At 34.9% G+C, this 27806-nt stretch overlaps 1 protein-coding gene across 1 annotated transcript; it reads left to right on the top strand.

Moving 5' to 3' along the window:
- On the top strand, positions 1-27746 carry LOC131875692 (uncharacterized). Its single transcript, XM_059220303.1, has 3 exons — positions 1-157; positions 27322-27421; positions 27527-27746. Exons 1-3 carry the CDS (start codon positions 1-3, stop codon positions 27744-27746), a joined length of 477 nt encoding a protein of 158 aa, XP_059076286.1.
- The last annotated feature ends 60 nt before the right edge of the window (positions 27747-27806 follow it).

Genomic DNA, 27806 nt, shown 5'->3' with positions numbered 1-27806 from the left:
ATGAGGAATGAGATGCAGAATGCATTGGCTGGTTTGCAGAGGAATCTGGAGTCTGATGATGAATATGAAGAAGTTGGAGAAGAGCTTGAGGTGGAAGATGTTGAAGGACTGAAAGACAGAAGAGAGGAAAGATTTCTAAGAGTAGTGGAACAAGCAAGTAAAATACATAGAGTGGAGATTTCAAACTTTTTCAGAAAGCTGAATCTGGAGGATTTGATTGATTGGATTGGAGAGTTGGAGGACTACTTTGAATTTGAGGATATTAAGGACCCGCGGAGGGTTAGGTTGGCACAAACTAAATTGAAAGGGCGTGCTTCCTTATGGTGGAAAGAGTTGTAGAGAGACAAAGTGGAGAATGGTAAAATGAAGATCACCTGGTGGAGACAGATGGTTGCAAGATTGAAGGCTAAGTTCATTCTGGGAGACTATGAATTGGAATTGTTCAAGAAGTTGTAGAACCTGAAGCAAAGAAACATGAGTGTGAAAGAGTATACTGAGGAATTCTACAAGGTGATGATCAAGTCTAGACATAGAGAGATGGATAGGTAGAAGGTGGCTAGATACATAAATGGACTTGCATTTAACATTCAGGATGAGATAAGTATGCTAAATATTTCTACAGTTGAGGAGGCTTACCAATATGCTTTCAAAGTTGAGGAGAAAGTGAGAAGAAGACAACATAATAACCCTAGAGAAAAAGAGAGATATAAGGGGAAGATGAGTGACAGTTTAGAGAAGTAGAGAGTGGATGAAGAACCAAAACCTAAGTGGAATAAAGAACTGGATCAGAAGATAGAGAGAAAAGGCAATGGCAGTAGCAATAGAGGATTTTTGGGCAGATGTTTCAAGTGTGGAGAGGTCGGACATAGATCTTATGAGTGCAAGAAAGGGGTGGCAAGAAATTGTGTGGCAAATGAGGATCGAGAAGCTAGAGTTGTTGAATTTGAATGTGCACAGGAGTGGGGAGAATCTCTTATGTTTAGGAGAAACTTGATGGAGTAGAGAAGTGAAGATATCGGACCTACTCAAAGAAGGAGTCTTTTCTAGACTATATGCAAATCAGGTGGTAAGTGTTGTAAGGTTATTGTAGATAGTGGAAGTATTGATAATTTGGTATCTGAGGAGATGGTTTAGAAGCTTGGATTGTAGAGGCTTAAGCATCATTGTCCTTACAAGGTGAGTTGGTTACAAGATGATCAAAAGATAGAAGTGGAGGAGCAGTGTTTAAAGCATTTTAATATTGGACCTTTTAGAGATGAGGTCTTATGTGATGTTGTGTCTATGAGTGCTTGTCATGTTTTGTTGTTGGTATTTGCATGAAGATTGCATTAATGATATGTTATATTCTCATTGATGTCAATTAATCGGTAATGATATTGTTGATATTATTGTAATATTGTTACTATGACTGGTAGGAAGAATTTGTGGAGTGAATCGGTAACCAGTGTAAACCCTATCTATTGATATAACCGGTAAATCCTACCTGTTGTTTTTTATAAATCCTAACCGATTAAGTTTGGTGAATTGGCTATATTGGTTTATGATCTGATGATGAGCGGTAATGATTATGACACATATGGTTTTGTATGAAGACAATTTGAAGAGATTTTGGCGAGTTGTTGTAACGGTTTTTGTCTAGGGAATGAGCAAATGTATTGCATCTAATGCAAAGCGCGTGATGAGTTACTAAGTTTGATGAAGCGGTGATCAAGGAGTGATCAAGGTTTTCTTGATTGATGTGCAGAGATTGCTATGTAATCCAATGGTCATACTTGAACTGATTTTTTTGTAATCTCTATGAGAATTAGGTTTTTGTTGTGTTACCAACCTGATTGATTTGTTTATAAGGTCGATGAAGTTGTTTAGTTTAATGAGTTGGCAAAGAGTTAGAAAAGATCATTTGAGTGTGTGGTTGCCGAACTAGATGATGTATCTACAGTTTGAGTAAAGGAAGATAGGAGCATGAAATGGATCTAATCAAGCAAGTGTAGTGTTATTCATACAGATCAACAAACTCTTGTTGTTTTCTAACAATTACAACAAAATTGAAATCCCCTAACCAGGTAATCGCTAACAAGCTTGGTGTTATTCAAATCCTCTAACAAGGTGATCCATTAGCTTGGATTTTCAAATCCTCTACCGAGGTTACTCCTTACAGGGTATTGCTTCTAACAAGGTATTGTAGTCAATCCCTTAACTGGGTGATTCCTAATAGGATCAGTTCTTAATAGGACTTTTTGTAAAGATTCAACAGGCTAGGCTCCTAATAGGGCGAACTTCAGAAGAGTTTAGATAGTTATCTTGTGAGTTTCATCTCACTGTGGTTTTTACCTATTTGGGTTTCCACGTCAAAAATATTTGTGTCAAGAGGTGAATGTTTTTGTGGTTATGTTTTTATGGATGATTTACTTAACTACTTTGATAAGTCATGATAACCGAAAGCATTGAGAAATGAAGAAGTTGCTTATTGTTAATTTGTTGTAACAGTCAACCGGTTTATCTTATGAGTTTTTATCTTGATAGAGGTATTACATTGATAGTTCTAAGTTTACTTCGAGAGATTCATTTTTGAGATTGGTGAAGTTAGTATCAGTTTTTCTATCTACTGATTCACCCCCCCCCCCCCCCCCCCCTCTTAGTAGTTGATCGGATACTTATTCTTTCATCATACCATCAGGGTAGACCTTGGCAGTTTGATGGAAGAGCTATTTATGATTGTAGAAGAAACCTGATCACTATTGAGAAGGGTGGGCAGAAGTTCACTTTGACTTCCTTAAGGGAGAAGGAGGAAGAAGTGAGAAATTTGATTCTTGGAAAGAATGAGAAGCCGCTTGCAAAGGCTACACCGATTGGTGGCATGGATTTGCAGAAGGATCAAGTCAATAAGTCTTATAGTAGGATGGAACTGGATGACAGTAAGGTTATGGTGGCAGACCGGATGTAGTCTTGTGGTAGAAATAAATTTGAGTTATAGAGTAAAGAGAGAGGCAGTAAGCAGAGACGGTGTGTAGGTAAGAAGCAAGAAAAGAAGAATAGAGAGAACCAGAAGTTGGAGGATATGGCTGAGGTTCTGGAAGAAGAAAGGAAACGGTTTACAGACAAGGAAGATGTTTGGATCAAAAATGAGCATGGGGTTTATATCCTAAATCCTTTTCGATGTTCATGAGTTGTCACTCATGGAACATCTCTTCCTACTTGGGGTTTTTGATGCAGGAGCATCACTGGTCTATGAGCAATCTTGCATCAACCAAAAAATATTTCCTTAGTTTTGTTCTTGCTCAGTTCGTGTAGCAGTTTTCTGTGTTTCTTTTGGTATATTCTGGTAGCTCTTTATCTTTTGTTGAGGATCATGTTTTTGGGTTCTAGGCGTGTTATTGTGCATTATTCTAGATTTCCAGTTCATTTGGGTACTTTTTTGGCGAGTTGCTCCTCCCGGAGTAACTGTTTCTGGGTTCCGGAGCAGTTTTGAGCTTATCATCTAAGTTGGAGATTTCTTCTTTTCCGAAGTGATTTCTTGGATTATGGATCATTTTTTCACCACACTCGATATTCTTAGGCCCTTGGCCAACCTTCCTTTGTGGGCCGCACTTCCAAATTGTTCTTGGCAGATGCGATCTTCATGTTTTGGGGGCAACCTATCTTACACGTTTCATTTTCCTTCCTTGGTTAATATTGTAATACCCTAAAAATGGTCATCTAAACCATGAGCCCCTAATATTGACAACGTCACCAAGGTCCTAACCAAAGGCAATTAAATCAATCTTGAGCACATAATTAATTTCTAAAATCATCAAATGTCATATGGCAAAATTAATCATTCAATATTAATTAAATATTTATTTAATTAATTTATCATTCGAAGTAAATCATTTTAAACAATTATCTTATTTATTTTATTAAATAGCCTAGCATATTTAACTAAATAAATCAATTTCCCACAAATCTTCAAAAAAGAAAACAAATCAAGAAAGAGGAATTGGAAATTATGAGCACAATTCTTCAAAAAGGGAAATAAATCAAAAAAGGAATTAATTGACAAAAAAGAATGAAAATTTGAGAAAAGAAATCAATTGGAGATAATCTTGAAAAAAAAAACAAATTAAAAATTGATAGATAATCTCAAAGAAAGCAATTAAAACAATTAAATCTTAAAATTGAACGAAATAGAGAATAAATCAATTTTATCTTGATTTTATCTTAATTTTAGTTCAATTTCCTTTAAAACTGAGAAAAGCATCAAATCACATCAACTCACCTGGATTGTGCTTCCTCTGGGAAAATATTGACCCCTCATTATCATTTGATCTCAGCCTTTGGTTTCTTTCTGAATTTTCTATAAATTAAGGCTCTCATCTCTAACTCAAAAATGCTGGAGAATTTATTGTTATTATGATGTTTTTGCTCTAGGTTCATTGAGAATTTGCATTGAGATATTGCATATTAAATATTCACAAATTTCTTAAATCATGTTAGATTAATCTTGCATATCTAGCTTAAATCTTGCATCCATTTAGCTCATATTCATGCTCATATAGATTTAAAAATCCTTCATTTAGGTGTTGTCTAGTCACTGGATAGCTTAGCAATCTGAGAGCAATCTAAACTCACATCTACTAGAAGGCAATGGGTCACTTTTTATGGTTTATTATTCATTGATTATTGATTTACTAACCATGCATCTAATGACTTAATTGAAGTGTTGTGTATTCCAAATATAGATACAGGTCCACTTTTCGTACACACATCTTTGGTGCCCACCGTGGGGCTTGAACCCATGACTACAAGATTTATAATGTTTCTTGAACAAATTTAATATTTGGTTTTTATAACTAATAAACATGTGTTAAATTTGCAAATAAAAATCTTTCTTTTTGCTTGTTCTTCTATGATAGTCAAAAAGGGTCTCGGTTTGGAGAGCATAACTTTTTATTGAACTGTTGGATCTAAACCAATTTTTGATATGTTGTTGAAAACCAAGTTTTCTACAGGTCCACCAAAGAGATTGTCCAAATTATCTCTCGTAGAAAAGTTATAAATGACAGAGTGCAGTACTATCATTTTACTTATTCTTTTGTGACAGTCAAAAATGGTCTCGGTGCGGAGGGCATAACTTTTTATTTAACTGTTGGATCTAAACAAAATTTTAATATGTTCTGTAAAACCATGTTTTCCACATTTACACTGAAGAAATTTTCAAAATTAGCCCTAGTTGAAAAGTTATAAACGACAGAGTTCAGTACTATCAAAACTATCATAACTAGGATAGTCATAAAAAATGGAAATTCTTGTTAGATTAGTTTAATTTACAGTTTGCATGCTAGAATTTTCTTTTGATGATTTTTTTTTTTATGTTATTTTGGCAACTAATTTTCGGCTTTTAATGTTTGCAGGATGCTTGTTAAAGATTCTATCAATCAAACATACGTCTGCCAAAGAATCAAGAAGAAAATGACTACTGACATATTGGTTTTGCAGGTTGCCTAAGGAGAATCGACTAAACATTGTGTATTCATTTAGTATTTTCTTAGGCACTTAAATTGCTATCTGGTTAAAGAACAAATATGTCTTTCATGTTTTCAGAAAAATCTAAGAGGTAGGAGAGTATGCTCTTGTCTTTTATAGACAGTCAGAAATCTAGACCCTCGAAGCTTTTTCTAAGTTTTGAGATTTGTGTACCTTTAGCGGACCTATCACAGTGGGAAAAAGTAATCACCCTGTGAGAATGACCCAAGTGAGTACAATTGGACCTGAGCATTCCAACTCACTATAATAAATAGGCCTCTGGTGATTAAAGTCTCAGAGGATGGGATTATTTGATTTTTCTCTTTGAGATCTCTCATATCGAGCATTTTGTAGGGCCTCGTGGTCTCAATCACGTTTACATGACTACATCTTATTTTGGTACCTTGTTGGGCTATAGGTCTCAATCATGCTTGTGTGACTTCAAGGGGTAATTTCAACTGGAATTCCTGACTAAGAACTATAAGATAGAAGCTACCCGATTCACCTCCGAAAGGTTGATAGTCTTTGTGCAAGAGAGATAGTAACTCTCCCAAGACACTTGCCATATTTTGCCCCCATTAGCGTTTGGAGTCGGCTAAAATGACATTGAGAATCCATTGCGTGAGACTTAGCGGTCATATTCTGATTAGCTATTGGGTGTGTACCTAATTCAGCAAGCAAAGGTTTTCTTCTCTAAGCCAACTTCCATAGGGTTAGCGTGTTGTGATTGAATTATTATATATCTTGCTTGTTTTCTATGTTTTCATCCCTGAAACTGAAACTGAAATACTGAAACTGGAGAAAACAAATGAAACAATATCAAATAATTCAGTGATAAACTCCGTCTGTGTCCAAACTGGTCTCTTTCAGTCATTGAAACATCAGTCCTTATCAAAAACTAGTAGTCATCAGTCATTAAAATTGTCTGTCAGAATCTCATCTCTGTCCAATCCTCTATCGTATAAATTCTTGATCTTGTCAGTCAAAATAGTCAAAGTTGCCCAGATCAGTCTACAACAAGCCTAAAATTGGTTATCATCCTTTGGAGCTTAAACAACCTTGATAGTATACCCCTGTCGTTGTGTTGCACGATTTTGTCGATCATCTTTAAGCTAGTTCAAACAAACATCTTATCAAACCTAAGTTAACTTAGATAATGTCTTACATAGGATAGATCATTCCTAAAACTAGACCAGATCTTAGTTACTTCACTCAATCACTATGTTAAACGAACTACTAGTTACAATTTGATCTTGACTTCTGCAACACATCTAGCTCTCGGTCCTATCGGTTACAAAATGCCTATTCAAACTAGAAATTCTCGCAGCAAAAGAGACAAAGAAAAAGAAATGCCCTTTTGTCAAAAGACAATTCAGTCTTTGTGGAAAACCCTTTTTACAATAAACCCTCCTCATCATAGATACCAGTTTATGATCTACCATTCTTTGGTCAGCCCCTATCTCCCACCATGTCTGGGGAAAGACAAGAAAGAGAAGCTAGTAAACGAGACACTCACGACGACTTCAGCAATCATGCTACTAATAGTGATTCCTCATCGACTAAATCTGAGCTTCCTGAACCTCCTGAAGCCAAGGTACATAGATGTCAGAATGATAAAGAGTTCTAAAAAATGATGAAGGTCATCATGGCTAGGGAAAAAGAAGATTATTTCCTAGAATTAGCAAAGCAAGGCGCCAAACTCCCTACTAGTTATAATGTGGAGGCCCTCGTCGCTAAAGAGGAAGAGACACCATGGGGAAAAATAAGCAAACAAATGCAAACATTACAAACTGCGGTCACAAAACTACAAAACAAAGATAAAACACCAAAACAATATTCTCTGGACACAATATGCCCATTCTCATTTGACAAAAACCTTTACATGCCTCCATTTCCTTCACTTCAAGATCCCAAAATTTGACAAATATGATGGTACCTGAGATCCTCAAGGTCATGTCAGAGATTTTTGTGCCACCTGTATGGAGTTCATGCACGATCAAACATACCTCATGCACCTTTTCCCAAGGAGTTTAGGGGGTCAAGCAATGGAATGGTTCTCAAGTCTACCCAAAGGAAAAAAAACGTTCGAAGAACTAGTCCAACTATTTTTACAACAATACTCATACAACATTCAACATCCTGTGACTATGATAGAGCTTTGCAATACCAAACAAAAGACAGGAGAACCCTTTCTCACTTTTCTCCAACGATGGAGAAAGATGTTCTCTAGATATTCATGGACTATCCCAGATCTTGAGAAAATGGATATCTTTGTCAACAACCTAATCCCTAAATTAAAGTATAGTGTCCAGATGCAAGTACACCCTTCATTCAACAAAATGGTAGATAACGCCCTCAGAATGGAAGATGTGCTTATAAACAAGGGAGATATATCGCTTTGGAAAGAAACATCGCAAGGTTCTAGCTCTAAAGAAAAGAGAAAGTACTGGAAATATGGAAAAGATAACAATAGAAACATTGTTAGTAATGGAGTGGTAGATACTGTCTAAGCAAAAACAAAATCTACAATATTTAACTTGGCCAGTGGCACGCAAGCACTCAAAGCAGCTAAAATTGTGATAGAAAATCCTCCAAAGAAAACAAGAGAATGGTTTAAAGAAAAACCTTGGGTTTCAAAGCCTAAGCGTGATTTTACTCCTCTAGATGAGTCATATGAATCAGCTTTCAAAACCTTATTGGCAAATAATCTGATAACATTGCTAGACAATTCTAGACCATATGACCCAAAAATTAGACCCAAATGGTGGAGAGAAAATGAATACTATGACTACCATCGGAAAAAGGGACATAACATAAACAACTGCATGAAAATTCGACATGAAATCCAATATCTCATTGATGCAAACAAGATCGTTGTTGGAAATCATGAGACAAATGTTGATCATAAGGCTTTTAAAGATCCCTTACTAACTTATGAACAAGGAGATTCCTCAAAATCCAAGGGAGGAGATAGAGTCAATTATACCTACACTAACAACGATAATATGATCAACATGATTGAATCTACTCAAACTGAATCTTGCAATGTGATCATAGTCCAGGATCACCAAAGTCAAGCACAAACTACTAATGTTGTGACTCGTGCTCAAAGGAAGATTACTCTCCCAGGAGCTAGTTCCTCATCTTTCGATCAAACAACATCAAATCTACCAAATAGGTAAACAGATACAATCATGGCCAAATCAAAACAATTGGCTTCATCGTCTTCTCTTGGTTATAGTATTGTCGAACAATTGAAGAGAACCAATGCTCAAATCTCCATTTTGGAACTGCTTAAGATCTCTTCTGCTCATAGAGAGTTCCTGGACAAGGCTCTACTTACCACTAGTGTCCCTAAAGATTTAGACGTAGATCAATTTCAATCTATGGTCGATCACTTGACCTCACCTCATTACCTCACTTTCTCTGAAGAAGATGATAACTCACTGAGTCACCCACATAACCAGCCATTACACATTGAAGCCATGATCCATAAACACTGCGTTAACCATGTTTTGATAGATGGAGGCATTGGGTTGAATATTTGTACCTACAATCTATTGACACGGCTGGGATTCTCTGAAAATGTTATTGACCCAACAAAGAAAATAACAATCAAGGCTTATGATGAAGAAGAAAGAACCTCTAAGGATCTGGTACTATTACCAATCAGAGTAGGACCTATGGAAAGAGATGTCATTTTTCAAGTCCTGGATCTTCATCTTTCATACAACATCTTACTGGGCAGACCATGGATTCATGAAATGAAAGCAGTACCATCTATGTATCATCAATGCTTGAAATCTCCTTATAATGGAGTTGAAGTCAATATTCCTGGTGATACAAGTTATACCTGCAATGCATTAACGCAGAGTGCTGATGCTTTTGTTCCTCATAATAGAGCGGCCTCCACAACTGAAAGTTCAAAATCTTTGTTGAAAGATTTACAAAAGAAATTGAAAATCACAAACACTAGCATAGATGGCTACAAAATAGAGCCTATACTCTCACTGATGTCTCTTCCTCCATCACCAAGACAGTTGGGAAAACCATCAGAGGCTATGAAGCCACAAACTTCAACTCCAAAAGTCATTTATGATGGTGTCTTCATACAGTCCTCTACTTCTCTTGCAAGTGAAATAGAAGAGGATGATGTTCTCAAGTCACTTTTCAAAGAAGATAGTGCAAACAAAGAAATACAACATTGTGAGATTTCTCTGACACAATATGGTCCAGGCTATAAGATGCTTCAACGCATGGGATATTCAAGTATTGGTCCTCTAGGCAAACGTCAAAAAGGTATTGTTGAACCTATTCATTTACAAACTAAGTCTGCCAATGATAAAGCTGGACTGGGATATGATCCAAGAAAGTCATCAAATCAGAAGCACATGCCCCACCATCAACGTAAGTGGAAGAAAAAGGTACTACCTTTAACAACACAATAAATTAGTACTCAACAAACTCAGGAAGAGTGTGACGGTGAACAAAAAGAATTTCCCACCTAGAGAGAGGGAAAAGATGGTAATCAAGTTCCAGTTATATTAGCTATAATACCACAGGAAGTAGAAGTCCTAGAGGATATGAGAGATGAAGTATATAGAATCAGAGAATTGTTTGCACTGCTGAACATTTCAATCACATATACTGGCAGACAACAAGTAGATGATTCAAAAATTGATTCAAATGAGTATGAATGGGGTCTTGACCATCTCTCAGATACATCTACTATAGAAACCCCTAAATAATCCAGTGATATCATAGATGATGCACAAGAGCTGATATGCCTAAAAATTTCAAAAGGAAATGGAAGAAATTAGACTAAAAAGATAAGAAGACTATGAATGACAGATGGAGGAAGAAAGGACACAAGCAATTTCTTCACCCACTAACTCTCCTTCTAATGAGATAAGACAAATCATGTACAAAACTACAAAAGAAGAACTAGAAGCTACAGAAATAGAACCAGTGATCAGTCCAGAGGAAGCTGAATGGAACAGGCGACATGGATTAACAGAACCATCAAGGTTATGTCCACAAGTGTGTCAAATACAAGCAATCAATGAACCAAATCACGAAGGAACTTGCAGCATCAAAGATGTGGGTGTTGATACTATATATACTTTTACTAAGCCACTTGAAGATGAGTCAGAAACTTCATCTTATGACTCTGATAACTCAGACACGAGCTCTATTCATAACAATGATTATTCAACAACACATTATGACTACTCTGTCATGAATGTTGAGATGTTGTCCGCTCACCCTGTTACTGTCACACCATGGTATATAGTCCAGTCTGAAGTAGGTGACGACACTAGAAGTAGGTCGGTTGGGTTAGGTCCAATAAATACTAACATGAATTTCGATAATTATGTCGTAACTCTTCCTAGTCTCGAGACACATACACAAGGTAGTCTTCTGGAACTCGACTGGTCAGTATGAAGCCATGATGATAGTACTGTGAAATTCCTTGAGCCTGTTCCAACCTTATCCTTAATGCATCTGGAACTAATTGATTGTACTCTTTATAACCAACCCTTGAATGTACCTACTTTTGCCAATGACTATACATTAGCCTACTATCTCAATGCAGTTGAACCCATGTACTCTTCCACCAATGAACAAAGTGAAAACAAGACTGAAATAGATATCAAGTATCTTAGTCGCAAAATAAGAAAAATAAAAATAAAAGATCTGATGGCAAAAACCACATTGTGGCGGTATCAGAATCTAAAAAAGAGAAAATAAAGGATGTACCTAAAGGTGAAAACCTCTCTGAGGTGCCTGAAGGTGAGATACTTGATATACTGCCAAGTCACTTCTAGGAGAGATCTTCCATATTGATTGAGCCAACTCGGCCAATGAACATTGGGAGTCAAGAGACACCACACATCATTCATTTAGCTCAATCACTATTAGCAGAAGAGTTAAAATATTTCAGAAACTTTTTTTTAGAAAATAAGATCAACTTTGCATGGACATACTCAGATATGCCAAGACTAGATCCTGATCTCATCATGCATCATCTCTCTATTACACCAGGAGTTAAACCAGTCAAGCAAAAACTTTGTAAGATGCATCCGCATGTGGCACTGCTAGTCAAAGTTGAACTAGAAAAATTGCTAAAAGCTGGATTTATCATAGCTATAGACTACGCATAATGGATATCAAATATAGTACCTGTATCAAAGGCATACAAATCTATTAGAGTTTGCACAGACGTCAGGGATCTCAATAAGGCATGTCTGAAAGATGATTTTCCATTACCCAACATTGACATGATAGTAGATATGACTGCTAGATATGAGATGTATTCATTAATGGATGGATTCTCTAGTTACAATCAGATCAAGATATCCCCTGAAGATCAAGAAAATGCAGCTTTCACATGTGCATGGGGAACCTTCTGCTAGAATGTTATGCCATTTGGTCTAAAGAACGCAGGAGCAACTTACCAAAGAGCGATAACCACTATCTTCCATGATATAATGCATAAAAACATGGAAGATTATTTTGATGACACCCTGGTAAAGACTATGAAGAGATCTACACATATTCAAGAACTAGGTCTCATACTGGATAGAATGGAAAGATTCAAGCTCCGGTTAAATCCTAAAAAGTGTGCATTTGGGGTAACATCAGGAAAATTGCTTGGTTACATAATTTCAAATAATGGAATTGAGGTTGACCCTGAAAAGGTCCAAGCTATAATGGAAATGCCTCCACCCAAGAATATCAGTCAAATGAGAAGTTTACAAGGCTGTCTTCAATCAATAAGGCGTTTTATATCCCAGCTAGCAGAAAAAGCTCAATCTTTCACAAAGGTATTAAGGAAAGGAGTTCAATACAACTGGGATAAATATTGTGAACAATATTTAAAACAAATCAAAGAATATCTTTCTAATCCACCCATATTAATGCCACCGATTCAAGGTAAGCCACTGATCCTATACATATCAACTACAGATACTTCACTGGGGGCACTTCTGGCACAACAGGATGACAATAAAAAGGAACGTGCTATCTATTAAATCAGCAGAACATTGGTGTCATATAAAATGAACTAAACTATAATAGATAAAGCATGCTTGGCATTGGTCTTTGCATCACAAAAATTAAGGCACTATATATTGGCACACTCTATTAAGCTGGTAGCTAAGATTGATCCACTCAAATATCTTCTCAGTAAAGCAACGCTTATAGGAAGACTAGCCAAATGGGTCATGGTTCTTATAGAATTTGATATTGAATATGTGGAACGTAAAGCCATCAAAGGATAGGTTATTGCAGACCAACTTGTTGATGCTCCACTTGAAGATAGTCAACCTTTGCATATAGAATTCCCAGATGAATCAATCATGCACCTTACTGAACAATCATGGAAGATGTTATTTGATGGGTCTTTCACTCAACATGGTTTTGGTGCCGGAATACTTTTTATTACTCCTCAAAAATATTCAATTCTGAAAGCTTACAAGATTATCTTCCCTTGCATAAACAACATTGCAAAATATGAAGCTTTGGTAAACGGGATCAAGCTGGCCATTGAGTGGAAGATAGTTGAATTACACATCTATGGAGATTATCAACTTATTATCAACCAAATCAATGATCTATATCAGACAAGAGATGAGAAACTAATGCCTTATAAGAGAATGGTGGATGATCTCAAGAAATACTTTACCTTTGTATCATCTCAACAGATCCCCAGAATAGCAAATAGAGCAGCGGATGCAATGGCCACCTTGGCATCTATACCACAGCTACAGGAATCTAATTTTTTCTTTTAATTCCTGGTGGAAGAGTTACATTATCTTGCCTATGATTCTCCTGAGTCCCAGATGGTCTGTTCTATTATTGGACATGACTCATCTCGTTAAAGCCACCTTATTCTTACCTACATGACCAAGTTGTCCCTACTAATCTTTCCCGAAATGAAAAAAGGAACCTAATCTGAAATGCATCATGGTACGTCATCATTTCTCACAACCTATTCAGGCGAGGTTTAGATAATACTTTGCTTAGATGTCTATAAATTGAGGAGTCCCAATGCGCATTATTTGAGGTTCATGAAGGTGTTTGTGGATCTCATTCGAATAGTCTAACTTTAGCACGAAAAATACTAAGGGTTGGCTACTACTAGCCCGACATGGAGAAAGAAGCTATAAAATTTGCTAAAATTTGTCAAAAGTGCCAACTGCATGGGCACCTTATCCATGCTCTAGTGAGGGATCTCATACCCTTTGTAACACACTAGCCCTTCCAACAGTGGGCATTTGATCTAATTGGCCAAATATATCCTGCATCATCTAATGGACGCAAATTTATTATCACTACCACTAAGTACTTCACTAAGTAGGTAGAAGCGGTTTCACTCATCAAGGCAACCAGCAAACAAGTAGCTCTCTTTATTCTTAATTATATCATCTGCAGGTATGGTATACCTTCATCCATTACAACTGACAATGGAGGACAATTCAAGAACAAAGATCTAGACGAACTCTGTGAGAAATTCAAAATAAAACAACACTGGTCATCAGTATATTACCCTCAAGGTAATGGACAAGCAGAGGCATCTAACAAAAACCTATTGACTATCTTGCACAGAACAGTGAACAAATCTGGGAAGGATTGGCATCTGCAGCTCAATCCTACATTGTGGGCTTATAGAACAAGTATCAGAACACCTACTAGGGCTACACCTTTTTCTTCGGTGTATGGGTCTGAAGTAGTATTACCTATTGATGTGGAAATACCATCTCTAAGAGTTTCTTTGCAAGGTCTTGTTACTGGTGAAGAATATAAAGTATCTAGATTGCAAGAGCTCGAATTGTTGGATGAGCGTCGACAAGTGGCGTTTGATCATCTCAGAGTGTATCAAAAGCGAATGTCTAGAGGATATAACAAGAAGGTTCGAAACTGATAATTTTAGGTTGGTGACCTAGTTTTGAGAGAAAATCCTAAAAATCAATAGTTTTGAGACAACAAAGGGAAGTTCAAACCCAACTGGCTAGGTCCCTATATCATTACTGCAGCTTTTGGCTCTGGTGCCTATCAACTCTTAACATCGGAAGGAGAACAGCTCTACGAACCGATCAACACCATCCATCTGAAGAAATTATTCACTTAAATATTCTTTGCTCCAGCAACCTATACAGCTAAAAAGTCCTGAAAAAATCCTTAAAATCAGAAAAAGTCTTGCAAAAATCCAAAAAATCAGAAAAAAAAAAAAAAAGAGAGAGAGAAAATGCCCTGGTGAAAACCTGGTAAATAGGCACCTTGGTAAAAAATATATGCATCTCTGCCATGAAGGTGAAAACCTGGCAAATAGGCACCTCTTGTACTCAAGTGCTCCATCTATCAATGCAACATTGGCATTTCCGCTTCATACATCTTTGCTTTCGCTTGTACATATTTCGGTCACTTTTGTGACATCCTGGTTCGTTGGTACCCTCATGGCTTGAAACTGATCAATGTCCTAGTCTTAGGTTAATCAACCAAGCACATTACATGTCCTAAGCAGTATCAACCAAGTCAACCTTACGTCAGTGAAACCTAGTCATCCACTCTGAGTCAGTTACCTGTCTCCTGACTACTGAAGAGTTTTATCACTGAGTTAACAAGCAAAACAACATAATGGAAAACAATCACTAAACAGTTTGAGCTATGAATGAAAATTTTCTTTCTGTGTTATCTTTTATATTGGTTTTTGATTATTATCCCTCTGAGTAACTCAAGGAATTCTATCTTGACTAAGAGGAGCAAGGATTGGGGGCATAATATCTTCTTTGTTTTTTGCTTGAAGGAATGATCCCAATGATCTAGAAATATCTAAATTAGTTGGGTGTCTATGATAAGAGCCTTCACATCAAGGTGAAATCGCCTCACATACCTTGACTCCGCTTATTTGAATGCTTCAGGGAGGTTCCCATCATTTCTTTGTCTATTTTGAGGGAATTTCTTTATTGTGCAATCCAGGTCCCTACGAAATCTGTCCAAGGATATGAACAAAAAAAGGGTCATTGCGAACAAGATAACTAATATTGCACATGAAAAGCAAGGAACTCTAATTTGCCTACTATAATTTTAAAATGCTCAATGATGAAAATTAAGCTTTTCACAATCTAGTGACTAGGTTTAGGTTGCATTTTGCATCTCAGCTTGCATTTCATTCTGCATCTCGTGAATGTAGAGTGATTTCGGTATGGTAACACCAATCTCTGTATCTTCTAAATGAAAGTTGGAAGCTTCATCATTTCTTAGCTAAGTGGTCTTTTTTCATCATTTCTCCGATCGAGTACTTGTGTATTGAGATGTTAGCTACATACATGAGCATTTTATATAGATTCACACATTTCATTTTATACTTATTTGCATTCATATTATTGCATGAAGAAAAATAAACATTTGCATTACTAGTTACTCATTCTCCTCATTTATTTGCATCATCATTTATTTGCATAAAAAGAAACAAAAATAAACACCCATATTCCATTTGCATTCATTCATCTATACTGAAAAGAAATGCATACATATAGAATAAAGCATATAGAACAACATCTCATAATCCATCAACACAAGTACAATGAAATCAAATCACGAGCTTGTAAATCGGCTGTCCTGAGTCCATTTTTGGGATCAAAATCGAAATCTGATGTCAACCCTCTCATCGAAATTTCACAAAATTCGGACCACTTAGCACTTTTCATCAAATGCTCTTTCTTTAACTTTGTGCTCAATTTCAACACTGAATCTCAATTTAATTTCTACAAATCAACTTTGCGCTCAATTTCTTATCAATCAACGCAAAATTTTCAAAAATTCCTTTGAATCAATTTATACTCAAAACAACTTATCATCGCTAAAGAAATTTCCTATCATCATGTACCCTCGCTATTTTTTGATTTCGCTCCCGAGGGGGCATACTCGTGACCTTATGACCTCACATTCTTCAATATCGAGAAAATTTTCAAATCTTCATCGAAAGTCGAGCAAAAAATCTTTTTCAACTAAAGAAAATCAATCAAATAAGACCTCATCGCTAGGGGCATCTCAACTTCATCGCTTTATATCAAGTTGAGATTTCTCAGTCATCTAAATCAAATCAATCGCTAGGGGCATATCAGTTTCATCGCTTCAAATCAAGCTGATATTTGTCTTCATCTGAATCAATCTCTTAACGTTAATCAGTTTCATCGCTTTTCATCAAGCTGATTATTCATTTAAACTCAATCAAGGGTTTAAAGAGTTTCTTTGATCACACTCAATCTAAGTAGGTGTTCAGTATTCATCGCTTTGGATCAAGCTAGACAGTTTATCTTCGTTCATCGCATCTTGATCAATCAAGTTCAAGATCAATTTTATCATCACTCACTGTGTCTAGATCAATCAAGTTCTAGATCAATAAGATTTTCTTATTGATTAATCAAGTTCAAGTTCGGTATCTTTTGTTTTCTATAGTTCCTAAGTTCAATCAAGTTCAGGATCGGTATTGCTTTAATCAGACTTCATTCAGGTTCATCTCTTCGAATCAAGATAAACACCTCACTTTTCATCTAGTTCGCGATCAATCAAGTTCAAAACTGGCATCTCCTAGACATCAACTTTTCTTTGAACCAATGCCTTGCTCGCACATTAATTCAAAGAGGGGCAAATGTAATACCCTAAAAATGGTCATCTAAACCATGAGCCCCTAATCTTGACAACGTCACCAAGGTCCTAACCAAAGGCAATTAAATCAATCTTGAGCACACAATTAATTTCTAAAATCATCAAATGTCGCATGGCAAAATTAATCACTCAATATTAATTAAATATTTATTTAATTAATTGATCATTCAAAGTAAATCATTTTAAACAATTATCTTATTTATTTTATTAAATATCCTAGCATATTTAATTAAATAAATCAATTTCCCACAAATCTTCAAAAAAGGAAACAAATCAAGAAAGAGGAATTGGAAATTATGAGCACAAATCTTCAAAAAGGGAAATAAATCAAAAAAAGAATTAAAAATTGAGAAAAGAAATCAATTGGAGATAATCTTGAAAAAAAAATTAAATTAAATTGATAGATAATCTCAAAGAAAGCAATTAAAACAATTAAATCTTAAAATTGAATGAAATAGAGAATAAATCAAATTTATCTTAATTTTAGTTCAATTTCCTTTAAAACTGAGAAAAGCATCCAATCACATCAATTCACCTGGATTGTGCTTCCTCTTGGAAAATCTTGACCGCTCATCATCATTTGATCTCAGCCTTTGGTTTCTATCTGAATTTTCTATAAATTCAGGCTCTCATCTCTCATTCAAAAATATTGGAGAATCTATTGTTATTATGATGTTTTTGCTCTAGGTTCATTGAGAATTTACATTGAGATATTGCAAATTAAATATTCACAAATTGCTTAAATCATGTTAGATTAATCTTGCATCTATTTAGCTCATATTCATGCTCATATAGATTTAAAAATCCTTTGTTTAGGTGTTGTCTAGTCACTGGATAGCTTAGCAATCTGAGAGCAATCTAAACTCGCATCTACTAGAAGGCAATGGGTCACTTTTTATGGTTTATTATTCATTGATTATTGATTTACTAACCATGCATCTAATGACTTAATTGAAGTGTTATGTATTCTAGGTACAGATACAGGTCCACTTTTCACACACACAAATATAATCTTTTGTGGCTGACCCGGATGTGTTTCGGAGGGTATATATATTGTTTTGTGTAGTCATTAGAGGGAGATTGGTCAGGATGAGACTCTAGATTAATGATTACAGATCTGGATGACTGAGAGAGTTCCAGATGGATTGTAATCTGGCATGTTAGCCTGCATGTAACCGGTTGATTACTAGATGATCTATGATGATAATATGATGATGTAGATATCTGATTTTTCACTTTATCTATGGTTTGTTGTTGCTTCCATTGTGTTACTCTTGTTGCATGATCTGGTTAGTTCTCTTTGAGGACCTAGCGGACCATGGCTACTTAAGCAATACCATTTTTATGAGGTGTATATGTGGTAGTAAGTTGTCTTTGTATGCCATTCTTAATTAAAAAATTAGCAAACTCATTAGAGGTAAACTCTCCCCCTCTATCTATTCTGAGTATCTTGACAAGATACCCAATCTTCTATTTAGCCATTACTTTAAAATTCTTGAAGCATGCAAAGGCTTCATACTTTTGCTTAAGAAAATAAACCCAAGTGTGGTGAGAGAAATCATCAATGAAAGTCAAAAGATAAAGGTTCTTACCCAATTATTCTTGTTGCATGTCGCCACAAATGTCAACATGCACAAGCTCTAGAGGGGTTTTGTCTCTCCAAGACTTGTTCACTGGAAAATTGTCTCGATGATGCTTTCCAAGTAAACACCCTGAACAAACTTCTTCTTTAGTCTAAATTGAAGGAAGCCCTCTCACCATATTCTTCTTATTCAACAAAGTTAACCCTTAAAAATTCAAATGACCATATATTTGATGCCATAACCATGAATCATTTGTGATTGATTTGAGTGCATGAAACTTACTAGAAATCAATGTGTGGGGAAATAATCTATTCTCTGTCATATAAGTCTTTGCTACAAGATGATAATTATTAGATTTATCAAAAATTTTGCAGTAGTTATCTTCAAACACTGCTTTATAGTTCTTGCCTACAAGTTGCCCAATACTCAAAAGATTATGTTGTAACTTTGGTACAAGCAAAGTATCATGAATATGAGTAGTTTCTCCTTGCTTAGTCTTGACTGCAAGGGTACCTTTTCCCATACATCAACCTCCTTATCATCTCCAAATTTAACCCGACTTCTTACAGTATCATCTAATTTGACAAAGAGATTAGATTTCCTGTCATGTGGTTTGAACAACCACTATCCAACAACCAGACATCCTCTTGGTTTTCTTTCGCCAAATTACATGTGAAGAATGTAGAATGCCTTTGCTTTAGAAGACTCTTCTGTAAAATTTTCTCTTGACTTATTCAAGTCAGATTTCTTTTTTCTGCACTCACATTCTTAGTGCCCATATCTTTCACAATATTTGCACTAGATACTCCTTCAATCCAAAAAACTTCTTCCTCTTCCTCTATTATTTCCTCTTCCTCTTCCTCTACCTTTTCCTCTTCTATTACCATAAGATTCATCTTGAAATTTTGTAGGGTGAGAAGGAGGATATTTGATCTTTTCTTCAATATTGACAGAAGATTGGAAAGCTTGCACAAAACTTTTCATAGAATACCACATACACACTTCATGAGATTGCAAAGAACCAACCAACTCTGCAACTTGGAAAGTAGTTAGATCTTTACTTTATTCAATGGATATCACCACTAGATCAAATTTAGGAGGAAGAGATCTCAAAAAAAAATTACAATTTTTTGTTCTATTATAATTTCTCCTTGAGTTCTAAGTTGATTCACAATACCTTGAGTCATAGTAATAAATTCATGAATGGAATCAGATTGCTTCATCCTAAAATTTTCAAATTCTCTTTGTAACATTTGAAGTCTTACCAATTTGATTTTGTTTGTACCTTGATATGCAATATGTAGAGCCTACCAAGCATCTTTTGATTTTGTCATATTGGCAATTTGAGGGAAGATTGAAACATCCAATGCAAATTGAATGGTGTAAAGATATTTGTTGTCCTTCTTTCTGTCTAATTTCAACTGAGCTTTTTGGTGTGGTATCCATGTATTCGATGTATTTTGATTTAAAGGTTTTGGGTATCCTCCTTCCACTAATTCCAAGAGTTCTTGGGATAATAGTAGGGTCTTCATTTTGATACTCCAATAATCATAGTTGTCTCTGGAAAACAACAGAATTGTAAATGGCACATATTTGCTATTAGCCATCTAGAGATAGCCGTTTCTCTAACCTTGCTACCCGCACAATTAGAAATCCTACAACCCACTCTGATACCAAATGAAATATTATGATAATAATTTAACACTCACAAAATACAAGTCATCAATTGAGAAGAAGACTAAATATTATTGATATGAAAAACTTAATTAAAAATTACAATAACAATGATTACATTTATATACTCCTCAAGTCTATCAAAAAAGAAAAGTAACTAAAAAACTAATACCAGTTTTTCAACAGTACATAGATAGCAGTTTATAAAAACAAAGACCATTATGAAGACAATGTTTAACTCAATAGTTTCTAAACTACTATTTTATTAACAAAACAAAAACACATTCTTAGAAGTTTCCATCTACCCTTGATTTCCATGGCATCATTCTAATCTTGATCTTGATCTCCAACATAGCAATCTCTAGGACAACATTCTATTCTTGAGTATATCATTCAAATATCAACATTCTATTCTTGTCTTCAAGAAAATGTAACAATCTATAGATTTAATTTGGTTTCGATATAAATGATGATGTCACTAATTTATATCTCTATCTTACCGTTAGCATAGGAATTGTGTAAACTTGTGGCTCATGTGCTTGGAGATATCATCACATCAATGCACATCCCACAGTCCTCATAAATTACTCCTAGAGCACAATGCAGTGCAAGACAATACGAGGATAACTTTGATCCCATGAATATATGGAGATTGCATGGGAGGTAAGGGAGTGACTATAGTGTGAGCTTGCAGAGGACATAGTAGAGACGATGATGTATAGAGGTATCACCCAAGAGAGAGAGAGAGAGAGAGGAGGAGGAGCTTATCTAGGATTCATTCACACTCTATGACATCTCATAGGTAGACCTCTATGGGACCACCACAAATAGGGCCTAAGGGTACAGGTAGCCATCATCCATCGGATGTATGATGAGTCACCACATTTTGCATAAGTGGTGATATGATGCATATTTTTTTATCAAAACCTATATATGATGATGCATCTCATACTTGTTGTATTAATGTGAATAATGTGTTTTATATTAATTTGATCAAGAGTAACAAATATGGTGTTGTACATGTATGTGTTAATCTTAGAGGATCCGGTTAATACTGAGAGGGGGGTGAATCAATATTAAAAATAATTTGAAATTAGAAACTTAGACTCATAAAACTTTCACCAAATCAAACATAGACCAACATTAGAGTCATTTACCAGTACCAGTATCTACTGATAAACATCTGGTAAATGGATATATCAATGTTGCACATTAAGTGTTCATTAACCATGCACAAACTGAAAGTAAAGCATAACATCACATCAAAAACATTTACCATATGAACACCATGATTTTCACATGGAAACACAAATAGGGAAAAACCACAGTGGGAATTGGTGCCCACAAATATTTTGCACTCTTTCGGAATGCACCTTGTTATGAGCCAAGCCCGGTTAGAAGATTGCAATGATGCCCTGTTAGGAGCAAACCCTGTTAGGAGTCACCTGGTTAAGGGATTTACCTCAGCCCTGTTAGGAGCTTTGATCTATTAGGATCAACCTTGCAAGAGGATTGCGAACTTAGATATTGAGTCACCCTGTTAGGGGATTTTACAATGTGAGGCCTATTAGGACCTACCCGGTTAAGGGATTTTAATTGTTGTAATTGTTAGAGAATAGTGAATGATTTGTGTATAGCACTCAACTGCTTGCTTGATCAGATCCAATTAAGTTCTAAGACTGCAACACTCTGGCAAATCTTCTCACACCCTGGTTCAGCTTCACACACTTCTCAAAATCACCGACACAACAAACATCAACTGTACCGACATAAATAACCTTTACAACTAGGTCGTCAACAAAACCCTAAGACTTAAAACATAGATCATCACAAATATTTATAGCTCATTACATATTATCATATGGATCATTACAATTAATTACAAATTAATATCAATCATTGAATGACCATAAGTCATCACAGCAAGTCGATATAATACAAATTCAAACCCTTAGCTCGTTCCACTAAGCACTTTGCACATTCCCAAGAAATTCGCTCTCCAAATGTGCCAAAACATCTTTCAAACACTTCATGTGGTTTGTGCCATGTCATCATCAACATGTGAACTTGATGTAGATCACTACCAAATCAAAAATCATTATCGGTCAAGAGAATTCTTTGTCGGTCCTTAAACCCTTCTTAAACCATGGCAAAAACTCAACAGAAATTATAAACATAGCTTCCGGTTGTCACAACATGATGCGGTTTAGATCAGATACATGTTACAATGATAAAAACTCACATTCAAAACCACAAAGCCTCAATCATCACCAATTGTCAGATACATTCAAAATATTTCCTCGTTTACCAATTAAGGTCCTAATTCCCAGTTTCTTAATTATTTACCGGTAAGCTATTTTCAGTAGACCAAAAGATTTAGATGACACAATACAACATAAGTAAGCATTAGTAGAAATGAATAAACATTAGTTTCCATCAATTACAACACAAATAACTAATCAAAGTCATCCATCATGCAATCTCAATCTCTTCATCACAATGTCATCTCAAACAGTCTTGTACTGGTTTAGTCATCATTCTCCATCCGCATCAGTTACGCCAATCATGCTAACAGTATGAAATCATTTAATGCATGTATGATTAATTTGAACGACCAATGTAGATTGTTTCAATTAATGCTTCAATGATTAAATGGATGCATGTGGGATTTAATTAAACAACTTGATAAGTGTGTAACTAAACGCTACAATTGATGATGTGATGTACTTATGTTAAATTAAATATCTATGTGATCTATTTAAACATGTTTTCTAACTAAACACATCATGGTCTAACTAACACAAACATAAAGAATACTTAAAAAATATGCTAACATAAATAAACGTAATCTCTACAAATAAGAAAAAAATAAATTTATGACAAAACTAGGATTTATTTTGTTAAGAATGAAGTATTATACATCAAATGGTAAGGTAATCAAACTATCTAGCATAACACGTTCTAATGATAAAAATGCTAGCACACTATTTAGTAAGAAATAAGAGAAAGAATTAAGCATAATATTAATGGAGTTGCATAGCATTAACGGGTTCCTTAAGAGGTGTACCTTCCACATCTACCATCTTGTAAGCACATGATCCATAGAATTCAAATGTCGATTTATGGTCCAAGCCAATTCAAACTAAACTTTATTTTTTCTCCAAGTAGAGTGTTTACATTGTGTTGATTCTCATAAAGCACCAAATCACCAACTGAAAAAGAGTGTTGGATAACTTTGTCATTATAACTTTTTTGCATAGTCTTTTGGTAGGCTTGAATATGTTCAAAAGCATTTATACATTGTTTATCAAGCATTTCAAGATGTTGAAGACATTGTTCTCTATAAGGAACATCATCAATAATTCCCTTAAGAGAAATTCTAAATGAAGGAATCTATAATTTTAGATGCATAATTTCATCAGCGTTGTAAACAAGATTACAAGGAGTGGTACCTGTAGCTATCGTATGTAAAATTCATCATGTAATCAACTAGAAATCAAAGGGAAATCATGATTCCCTATCTAATCAAATAATTCAAACAATACTCAATGAAATAATGCAAAACAAGAAATAGGAATGTAAAATCTATCAATTAATTCTCCCTATTCCATTAATGCATGTAGCTTCCATTGTTCTGCTCTTCTTTGTGGTAAGGTGGCTCTCAGATATTGCGCTGGCAACCTGCAAGTGACACAAAGATTCGAAGTTTGTGATTGTTGAAAATGGAGATTGAATGCTCAATTTATAGATTTTTGGAGAGGATTGAATTAAAGGTGGAAAAGATTGATCAAGAGGTGGAACTTGAGTGAGCTCACATGTTGATTGATAGTTGAATTGTTGATTAAGAGGTGAAATAGAATAGATTGAATAGATAATTGAGTTAACGGATTTGAGAAAAAAGTTGATTGAAAGATGAAAAAGGGTGATCGGAGGAAATAAAATGGAGGAAATAGTTAACTGATTGAAAGCTTATTGAAAGCTTTATTTAGAAAAAGCTAACTAGAAGATAGAAATAGGAATTGAAAAGATAATTGAATTAACTAATTAATTTAGCATGTGCTTGCATTTTGACTTTGATTTTCAATTTAATCTTTGCATGAGATTTAATTCAAATATTGAATTTATTTTAAATTCAATTTGGTATTTGAATATATTTAGAACTTGATTTTGATTTTCAATTTGATTTTTGAAATCATGCACATGTATTTGAAATTAGAAGAATATGAATTTGAATTTGAATGAATTTGGATGAAATTAGAAGAATTAATTAGTTATTAAATGAAATTAGAATTTGAGAATTTGGAATTAGAAATTAGAAGAATTAATTAGTTAATTAAATAATTTAAAGAAAGTATTTAATTATTTAGAAATTGAATTTAATTAACTAATAAAGATTATTCAAATTAAAGGATTAAAATCACAACTAATTAAATAATTAATATTTAGAAAAAGGGTTGATGATTCATTGATTAGAGATAGAAATTGAAAAAGAATTTATTTAAATAATAAAGATTATTTAAATTTAAGAATGAATAATCATAATTAATTAAATAATAAATATTTAATTAACATTAGAAAATGGTTTGAATGATAAAATGAAGATAGAATTGAAAATAGAATAATTAGTAAGATGATGAGGAAATATGAAATTAGAAGAATAAGATTAATTAACTTAATTAAAGAATTAAAAAATTATTTAACTAATTAGAGGAATAATTAGTGATGTCATGAAAATGGGGACAAGGCAACAACAAAGTTTAATGTTAATAAGTTAGTTTCAACCATAAAACCAAAACAAAGAACTAAAAACCATTCCAAACATATCAAAAGAGATTTCAAAGAAGCATGAAAGAAATTTAACAAATACAAAAGAAAGGAGAAGAGCCTCCCTAAGATGCTTCCATGATATCTTTTGATGCTTCTCCCTTGTTTCTCCCCTCTCCAAGTCCCAAATAAGTGTAGCTCTCAGCTTTTAACACTAGCCATGGATGTCATATGGAGATTCAAGATGGTTGAATATGATAAATAAATGCTATGATAGTGATGCTATGAAAAAGCTCTATGCTAATACCAGTATAACAAAAATACTCTAATGCTTCCTTCTTTGCTTGAGGAGAAGGGTTCTATTTATAGAAGAAATGGGGAAATGAAGGGTTAAGATTGAGCAATCTTAACAAGGGTTAGGATTGAAAGATATTCAATCCATGTGAGACTTTCAACCCAATCCCATGTTGACAAGTGTCACCATGAGGAGGCTTGAGAGGAGAGATAAGGAGCATTGAATGCTTGAGAGGACATGATGGTTACCCTAGGGGGTTGGGTTAGGGTTAGGTTAATAGATATTCTTTTTATCCAAGGGATAAATGAATGTGCAAGGGTTAATTGGTTACCTTAGTCAAAGAAATAAATGCTTTGAAGAGACCCATGAGTCAAAAGGATGGTTAAGTTAGAGGAAAGTCTCTAACCAAAGGTAAAAGGTGATTAACCATAAATGGTTATGTAAGAGTCTTTAATGGTTTGGAAGACTTTAGAGGTTAACCATTTGAAGACATAAAGCCTTTAATGGTTATTGAAGACTTTGGAGGTTTTTGAGAAGTGACTTCCTTTTCTTTAGGAATGTGACAATGATTAGGATAGGATTGGGCTAATTAGGAGGAGTTAGAAGAATCTAGAAGGGATTTAGGCATGCAAGTGGATTTTGTAGGAGAATGCAAGTGGGAGGAATTTTGGGATTTTCAATTGAAATAAAATCATTTATTTCAATTAAATGGTGTAATTTGCATTTGGGTAGATATTTAAATAAATATTAATTTATTTAAATGTGAATGTGAATTTTAGATTTTATTTAAATAAATCTTAATTTATTTACATGAGAAAAAGGAAGATAAAGCATTAAATGCTTGAACACTTTGAGGGAAACCATTAAAGGCTTGAGAAGACTCTAAAAGGAAGCCATTAAGTTTGAAGACTTTAAGGGAAACCATTAAAGGTTTCAAGTGGGTGAGGATAAATAGGATTTTAAATAAATAGTTGTGCAACTTGCATTTGTAGGAAAATGCAAGTGGGTGGAGGATAAAGGTGATTTAAATAAATGTTAATTTATTTAAATGTGAGAGATGGGATTTTGCGAGATTTAAATAAATATTAATTTATTTAAATGTGAGAGAAGATTTAATTAAAAAAATATGATTTATTTATTTAATTAATGGTCTGAATTTGGTTAAGTGAATTAAATTAAATAAATTGAATAATCTATTTAATTAATAGGAGAAGAGGGTTAAGATGAATTAATTAAATATTAATTTAATTAATTATTGATTGATGGTTAAATAATCAAATAAATACTAAATATTCATTTAATTAAGTGGACAGATTTATGTGACTACAATTAGTACATGATCAATGAGATATTTTTAGGTGTCTACATTTTCCCCTCTTTGAGACAAAGTCAATACGACATTGTTTCAAAGAAAACGACAAATTGCATGCCCTAGTATGCCTTGGTAACATTGTATAGTGTAAATATGCCCCCTCGGAAAAGGTGGTTAAAAAATTCAGAATTTGAGACCATATTTTTCGATATCAGTATGATGAGCAATCGTGTGAAGTTTCGTGCAATTTCGAGATCATTTGAGTAGCCTACAATTCCATTGAAGTTGACAGGGACCACGAGCGTCGAAATGGAAAAAACCCTAATTTTGAAGCTATAAATAGTGAGTGTGGCCTTTCATTTGCGCATTTGCATTGTGTTGAGACGAAGAGGATTATTGAGATTTCTCTTCCAGGATGAGTACTCGGACAGTTTGGGGAGGTACAAGTGACACTTGTTGTTACAACATACTTTGCTCATGTTTCTCGTGAGATTTCTGATTGGGGTGTGTGCATATAGCCACATGTGGGGCTGCCAATTTTGATGCTCTTCAGGCATTACCATGGGGTTGGAGTGGAGGAGCAGTAGATCGAGGGACTACTCCTGAGTATGATGCATGGTGGGCTAGACATAGGCCTATTCCACTGATTGATCTGACTATTCCAATCATAGCACAGCAGATACATAATCCTAGACAGTGACTGAGGATTGACATGGGGGAGAGGAGTGGAGATGATAGAGGAGAGGAGGGTGGAGGAGGAGAGGAGGGCAAAGGAGTAGATGAGGGGGTAGAGGAGGATGTAGACATTAGTGGAGACACCAAGTCTATGAGCAGTGGAGATGATGATGATTCCTCAGAGTCATTGAGTAGCGAGGATGGGGATGATGATGATATTTCAGAGTTGGAGGACATTCCTGTTGTAGAGGAGGGGGGAGGAGGATAGGGTGGTGATGGAGATGATGATTATCCGCAGATTCTCAGAGCATGGATTCAGAGTCTAGAG

Source organism: Cryptomeria japonica, chromosome 5, assembly GCF_030272615.1.
Source record: "Cryptomeria japonica chromosome 5, Sugi_1.0, whole genome shotgun sequence".
In the NCBI taxonomy this organism is placed as follows: Eukaryota; Viridiplantae; Streptophyta; class Pinopsida; order Cupressales; family Cupressaceae; genus Cryptomeria; species Cryptomeria japonica.
Note: the sequence above shows the minus strand (reverse complement) of the source record. Positions and strands in the feature narration are given on the sequence as shown.